This window comes from Alexandromys fortis, unplaced genomic scaffold (assembly GCF_014885135.2).
Source record: "Alexandromys fortis isolate MF-2015 unplaced genomic scaffold, M_Fortis_MF-2015_v1.1 scaffold_233, whole genome shotgun sequence".
NCBI classification, from domain to species: domain Eukaryota; kingdom Metazoa; phylum Chordata; class Mammalia; order Rodentia; family Cricetidae; genus Alexandromys; species Alexandromys fortis.
Window position 1 is genome coordinate 1,442,911 of NW_026068146.1, and position 7,805 is coordinate 1,450,715.

Sequence of the window (7,805 nt, forward strand, 5' to 3'; positions counted from 1 at the left end):
CTGGTTTGGTTTAGAGACAGGGTTTCTCTGTTTAACTGCTCTGGCTGTCCTGGAACTCTAGACCAGACTGGCCTCGAACTCACAGATCTGCCTGCCTCTGCCTCTCTAGTGTTTGAATTGAAGGCATGCGCCATCGTAATCTCTAAAACCATCTTTCAAAGACTGGCCTTCAACGAAGCAGAAATCTGAAAAAAAATCTGACCTTGCCTTCCTCCCTTCTGCTGACAACTATCAAAGGACCTTATTACAAAGCCTCTTTTGGCTCATTCACTGGTAGTGTTAGTGACATTTGGGGACCCAGCATTTGACTTGTGGGAGCCTTTGTTGGCAGATGTTTTTTCCATTATAGGAACTGAGTCGTAAGCAGGCAAGGGTCAGAGATGGACAGGTGGAAGAACTGATTAAGCCACCAAGGAAGAGGACTGAGGTCCGCGAGCCTGGAGCGTTGTCTCCACGCTGCAGCTGGGGCCGCGCTAGGTGAACGAATCCCTCAGTCCAGACTGTGTTAGTTCGCTCCGCTGGGGATCTTGTGACCCGCTACAAAGTCAGGGAAGCAAGCGAGGTACAAGTCGCCTGCGGATAGGATGTGGGGAAAGAAAAACGAGGGAAAGAGTGCCGCCCTCCACCGAGCCTGGGCGGGGCCAGGGCTCTGGGCGGCCCTAATAAAAGGGCCTGTGGCTCGGCACAGAGACTGTAGCCGTAGAGCACGGTCAGTCGGTCTTCGTTCCTGTCCTTTCCTGTCTGCCGTGTCTGCCGGCGCCCTTCCCTTCCGCTGCAGTCACCGGTGAGTGCTGTCGGTCTGAAGCAATCCTAGAGGGGTGAGGCAGCCGGGTTACCGCACGCCTCCCTTGCCCCTACCTTAGGCGTACTGTGAGCGAGGTCACCACTCCAGACCTTTGCGTGCCTCTACAGTGTGGGTCCACGCTGCTGTGTCCAGAGCCCACAGAGAGGAGAGACTTGCCAGGTCGGGGTTGCTTGGTCACTGCTGATTTGCCCCGCACTGGACGTGGAGCGTCTTCCTTTGAACTGCAGTAACACTGCCACCTTCAAGCTGCTCCGCTTCTTACCCTGATTTCTCCTTCCTTTGCAGAACTGCTTGCTGTCTAGCCTCGCTACCATGAAAGTCTGGCTGCCTTGCCTGCTCCTTTGCGCCTTGGTGGTGAACGACTCTGAAGTGAGTGGTTTTCTCAGAAAGGGGCTTGCAGAACCCCTAAGCAGCATCGTGGGGAAGAGGGGCCACACTGGGAGTCCTTAGGCATCAATATCAGGTCCAGACTTGGGGCGGGGAGAATAGACGAGGTGTCAGCTGACAGGGAGGGCTTGAGCACCAAAGGGGTTTGCACTACCTGGTGAGAGAGGAAGAAGCTGGTGGGACTGTCTTAGCCCGAGGGCATCGGGTAAGTGTGAAGTTTGCTTGAGTCAGTTCTTGTCTGTGTGCTGGAAGCCCAGGGCTTTCCTTAGGAGAGAGCTGGCCAGAAAAGCAGAAAGGAGAGAGACAGACAGGGGCAGGGTGGGGAGGATGAGAGAGAATAAGAATGAATATCACTGCAGGGAAGAATAGATTTTAAGTTTGGGGCCTGTTTATCTTAAACATGGATTCCCTGGAGCATGTCACCTCTGCTGACCCCCCACCTTCGTCTCTTGCAGGGTCGCCATGAGCCTGGAGCTTCTAATGAATGTGAGTATATATTTCCTTGCACAAAAGTTGGCTGCACAGACATCCCAGAGAACCGTAGGAGGCATGCCCTTCTTGTCCCGGCTGGGAGGCTGGCTCCCCTTCATCCTTGTTTACCCTGCCTTTGCACTTGTTAGCAAACTGTGGCTGTCTGAACGGAGGAATATGTGTGTCCTACAAGTACTTCTCCAGCATTCGCCGATGCAACTGCCCAAAGAGATTCCAAGGGGAGCACTGTGAGATAGGTATGGCAATTTGGACTCTTAGTTGGGAAGGAGGGAGGATCAGAGATTTCAGAGCAGGGGAAGATGGGCTGGATGCAGAAGCAGAGGAAACCGGGCCTGGTGGTGTAGGTCTGTCTGTAAGTACACTTAGGAGACGGAAGCAGGATAGCAAGTTTAGGCTCAGCCTGGGCTACAAGGTAAGGTGTCTCCCAAAGTGGGTGAAGTGTCGCTAGAGAGATGGCTCAGAGATTAAGAACACTGACTGCTCTCCCAGATGTCCTACAGTTTGATTGTTAGCATCCACATGTGGGTCACAACTGTCTCTAACTCCCAGCCCAGGGATCCAACGCCCACTTCTCACCTCTTCCAGTACCAGTCAATTACCTGGTACACAGATATACATGTAGGAAAAACACCCATACACATAAAGTAAACAAATAAGCAAATTAAAAAAAAAACAGGCAGAAGTGAAGAGTTAGGACACACATACAGAGTGTCTCACGAAGCAGCAACTTTACGAAGGCGAAGGAAACTCTTTGGAGTGTCTCCTGCCAGGTCTGAAACATGCCAACTCTGAAATGCCTGTCCAAACTCCCTCCTTTTTCTAATACTTTGTAATCCTCGAATATTTGTAGACACGTTAAAAACCTGCTATCATGGAAATGGTCAGTCTTACCGGGGAAAAGCCAACACTGACACCAACGGCCGACCCTGTCTGGCTTGGAACTCCCTTGCCGTCCTTCGGAAAGCCTACCATGCCCACAGACCCGATGCTCTTGACCTCGGCCTGGGGAAACACAATTACTGCAGGTAGGTGGAGACTAATGCTGAGAACTCTTCCTCTGGGGGCTGTGGCTCAGGAGTAAGAGCTCTTCCAGAGGACCTGGGCTCTTTCCCCAGCATCCACATGGCAGCTCACAACAGCTTGTAACTGCAGTTCCAGAGGATCTGATACCCTCTTCTGGCCTCGATGGGCACCAGGCATGCACAGACATAAATACAGGAAATACCCATATACATTAAACCTAAACAACCCCTACCTGTGGCCTCTTAGAAACCAGCCCCTGGTATACTGGTGCAAAAATCCAGATATCTGGTTGAGTGTTCCCCGGAAGGGAGGATGTAGAGAAGGCATTTTGGGTTGGAATGACATTCCCTACTGTTCATGTTACCAGGAATCCTAACAACCAGAAGCGACCCTGGTGATATGTGCAGATTGGCCTAAAGCAGTATGTCCAAGAATGCATGGTGCCTGACTGCTCTGCTAGTGAGTATCACTGACGGCTCGTGGTGATGGGGTGAAAAGAGATAACTCATATTGTCCTCTTCTTCAACTCCTGGAGGGATGAGATGTGCAGTCTGCCTCAGTGGGAGAATTCATCCTTTGCTTCTCCCCGAAACATATATCTCTTCCTTTTCTAGGCCATAGGCTTCCTTCTTCTCCAGATCAACAAGAGTTCCAGTGTGGCCAGAAGACTTTAAGGCCACGCTTTAAGATTGTTGGGGGAGAATCCACTGTTATTGAGAACCAGCCCTGGTTTGCAGCCATCTACAGGAAGAACCAGGGAGGAAGCCCTCCCACCTTTATATGTGGTGGTAGCCTCATCAGTCCTTGCTGGGTCACCAGTGCCACACACTGCTTCATGTACGTACATCCCTTTGTCTCTTCTCTCTGGCCCTTCCTCCCCACCTCTAATAGGTCCTTCTCCTTCCCTATGGAAATCTCCCACCACGCCTCTTCATGCAGCTTGTGGCCTAACGTACAAGTAACACTCCGAGGCCTCTGTGATGGAGAGGAGAAAGTAACAGGCTTCATGAAATCAGACTGACATGTCTCATTTCTCACAGCAATGACCCAAAGAAGGAAAACTATGTTGTCTACCTGGGCCAGTCAAAGCGGAATGCCTTTAATCCAGGAGAAATGAAGTTTGAGGTGGAGCAGCTCATCTTGCACGAGGACTATAGTTCTTACAGCCTGGCCCACCATAATGATATTGGTGAGCAGAAAACTTGGTTACCGAAAAGAGGGGTCTAACAAAAGTCCAAAGTAGTGGTGGAAATTGTTGGGGGTACTGGTGGGGAAGAGTTCAGAGTGAACTCCATGAGAGACTGAGGGTGATGTGCCCCTCTAGAGAGGCCTTGAGTTTCCCCAACAGGTAGCGTCTTCTGGGTGGAAAGAACCCTGCTGGCATATGGCTTAGGCTGGGAATGCCCTGTTTGTGCAGAGTAGGGTGGATGCTTCTGTCTATACCAGAAGACATAATTTATAGAGCAAACCTTGGCTGGATTTCAGCTAGCTCCCTTAGCAGGAAGCAACCTGCTCAGCTGTCTATGATAGTTCTGGGTGCCTGATCATTCATCATCAGCTGAAGCAAAGCATTTGGAACATGGCAGGGGAGGCTTCTGGATGACAAGATGCCAGCAGATGCCCTTCGATACTCTATGACTCTAGTGTCATGAGTACTATAGCATTGGGAGGGGAGAGATGATGATGATCCTTTGACCTTTCCCTTCCCCAGCCTTGCTGAAGATCCGTACCAGCAAGGGTCAATGTGCACAGCCATCCCGGTCCATTCAGACCATCTGCCTGCCCCCAAGTTTTCGTGATGCCAGTTATGGTTCAGACTGTGAGATCACTGGCTTTGGATACGAGAATGTCTGTAAGTGACAGTTGAAACTGGGGAAGTGTTATGGTCCAGAAGCAAATGTAGCAGAACACTGTGGAGACAGAGATGGGCGCACTATGGAGGGGACAAATAGGTCCAAGAATAGAGTAGGAAGCAATGGGCAACCACGTCGAATGGGATGAACAATTATGGGTGGGGTGAAGGCTCAGATTGGAATTTAAAAAAAAAAGAATAAGGGATTTCCATAGGTGGGCTGTATTTCTTATCTTCCTCCTTGCAGAGTCTCATTTATAGACACATCTTAATGCAGACATTTATTTCTTCTATATAGCGGACTATATTCACCCAAAGGACCTGAAAATGGCTGTTGTGAAGCTTGTTTCCCATGAACAGTGTATGCAGCCCCACTACTATGGCTCTGAAATCACCTATAAAATGCTCTGTGCTGCTGACCCACAGTGGAAAACAGATAGCTGCCATGTAAGACTCCCAAGCACCCCTTCTTATCACCCCCCAAGCTCCCCACAGCTCTTGGATTTGATCCAAGAGCTCTGCGAAGTTTCTTTCCAGCCAACAGCCTAAGAATCAAGGACTTAGATCTTTGGGAGCTCATGCCAATACTTACAGGTTCAAACATGTGGCATGAACCTGTGTTCTGCATTTTAGACTAAAAGGGACTAAGGCAGTTAAAGAAAAGCCAGGTATAATGAGCACACCTCACACCTATAACCTCACCTTCCTAGTGCTTTGGAAGCTGAGACCGGAGGGCTAGCCCAACCTTCATTGTGAGAATTTAAGGCCTGTGCTACATAGCAAGACCCTTTCTCAAATAAAATAAAGTGAAATTAAAAAACCAAACCAAAACAACAATAACAACAACAACAAAAAGGGATGGGTGCCTAGCTCAGTGATACAACACTTGCCTAGTATTCTCTAAGCCCTGAGTTCAGTCGTTCACTAAGGGAACAGAGCCTGTAAGAAAAGCCAGTAGTCTGGGGACACGGCTTAGCTGGTGGAGGGCTTACTCAGCCCAAGTGAAGCCTGGCTCCAATCCCCAGCACTGCGTGTAATGACGCATACCTGTAATATTGACCTTTGAGGGGATCAGAATCAAAAGTTTACCAGTTACTTCTTCAGCTACATCATGAGTTCAAAGCCAGCCTGGAATACACAGGATCACGAGACCCTGTCCCAGTCTCTGAAACAGAAACAAACAACAACATCATGTCTGGGTCTTTGGCTAAGAAAAAGTGAGATCAATACAATTCTCTAATTCATTGTTCAGGATATGTTCATTGTGAATTACAAAAGATCAGGTATTAGAGGGAGGAGAAACACCTTTAAAAGAACAGGATGTGATCAATAAAGAGATGGGAGGGAAAGAGAAGCATCTTTCAGTTGAAAGAACCAAGACGAGACTGTGCATGCTGCGTTCCAAGGCGAGGAATGCGGAGTCTGGGGAAGTGGTTGAACAGTGGCAGATAGAAGCTCAGCAGAGGTTTACACTCGGTAGAAAGAAGGGAGTTGCCAAGATTTCTCTCAGACGTGGCTGAGGAGTGGTGGCCCTTTCCTATCTTCTCCCAGAGCTCACCTCTTTTCTTTGGCTTCTCAGGGAGACTCTGGAGGACCTCTTGTCTGTGACATCAATGGCCGCCCAACTCTGGCTGGGATTGTGAGCTGGGGCCGTGGATGTGCAATGAAAAACAAGCCAGGTGTCTACACGAGGGTCTCCTACTTCCTCGACTGGATTCAAGCCCACATTGGTGAAGAGAACAGCCTAGCCTTCTGATGGCCCCCGGCAGCTGAGAGAAGAAACAGATGGACCACTCATTTCCATGGTTCCGTCCCCTCCGCAGCGACGTCCTCTCTAACTAATGTAGGGAAGAAGTTAGGACAGGCTTTGCGTTGTTTGCTTGTGCTGCCCACCAGGGTGAGTGCCAATAGCTTTACCCTCAGCACAGGCCTGGGTGCTGGCCACCCAGACGCCCTGGCCAGCATGGAAAGTTGGTCTTGACTCAGGATGATACTGACCAAGAGTTGTTTTTCTGGACTAAAGCCATCTGAAGTTATTAAAACATCTCCTGTGCAAGTGTAGGGGGAGAGCTGGTTTCCCTAACGGGTCATTCATGAGGTCTGCTGTTGGGAAAGAATGATTTCCCAATTAGGAAGAGTAACAGCTGAAGTATTTTGAGGGGCTTGTCCAATATGAGAACAGTGGCTTGAACTCGAGACACTGATGGCTTGAGACCGGCTCTAGCATTCCACGAATGGATCAGGGAACATGTGTGTGCATATGTTTGCTCACTGTGCACAGGCTGTGAGTGTGAGCCCGAGCAGAAGCTGCTGTGTTCCTGTGTTTCCCTACACTCTGGACTGTGACACCCATGTGAATGGATCATTCTCAGGCATGACCCGTGACCAGCACTAAATGTCTGTTTCTCTTTTTATCTAGACGTCCACTTCTTGGCCAGTTATCTTTTTTACTTATTATCCTGGTTCATCCAAACCTCACTGGGTGGGGTAAGGACCACTCCTATATACTTAATATTTAATAATTAATTATATTCTGCTATTTTTATTTATATCTATTTTTATAATTCTGAATAAAGGTGATCAATAAAATGTGATTTTTCTGAAGATTCTGGTTTCTCCATGGTTTTTGTTTGAGAGGGAAGTGGGGGGCAGTAAAAGAAGGAAATAATGAAGGCAGTGTGCATCTTAGTATCATTTAGAATGTGCTTGGCCTCTTGGACAAGAATGCTTGGATGAGGGAAAACTTGATTCAAAACAGGTGTCCCTGCCTTCAGTCTGATACCCTTGAAAGCTAACTAGACTGGTCAGATAGCTTTCAAGGTCAGCTTGGACTACATAGCCATTTCAAGGCCAGCTAGGCTACCTAGCAAGGCATTGTCTAAAAGGAAAACAAATCCTCAAAGAAAGACTAGAAAAAGCTGATTCCCACAAAGCAGCAGTGTGGGTACTGACGACGGCCAGGCAGCCAGAGTGTTTGTGCTTGCTGTTCCTGCAGGGGCAGAGTGTGGTTCCCTGCTCCCACCTCAGGTGACTAACAGCCACTTGTAATTCTTCTGGCCTCTGTATGCACCAGCACCCCAAGACACATACACATGATTAAAAGTAAAGCTTATAAAAAAAAAAAAAAGATGCAACTGTCAGTTTGAGTGGGTAATGTCTCATGCCTGTTACCCCAGCCTGGGAGAGACTGAGGCAGGAAGACTGAGGGAGTTTGAAGACAGCCTGGCTACAGAGTACATTTTCATC

At 48.8% G+C, this 7,805-nt stretch overlaps 1 protein-coding gene across 1 annotated transcript; it reads left to right on the top strand.

The window, feature by feature from the left end:
* The first annotated feature begins 647 nt into the window (after positions 1-647).
* On the top strand, positions 648-7,165 carry Plau (plasminogen activator, urokinase). The gene is given in 11 exon segments (XM_050127021.1): positions 648-784; positions 1,091-1,174; positions 1,648-1,678; positions 1,813-1,920; positions 2,535-2,709; positions 3,075-3,166; positions 3,322-3,544; positions 3,748-3,896; positions 4,419-4,559; positions 4,858-5,006; positions 6,139-7,165. Coding segments are annotated over 10 exon segments (1,302 nt in total). The 5' UTR covers positions 648-784; positions 1,091-1,117; the 3' UTR covers positions 6,316-7,165.
* The last annotated feature ends 640 nt before the right edge of the window (positions 7,166-7,805 follow it).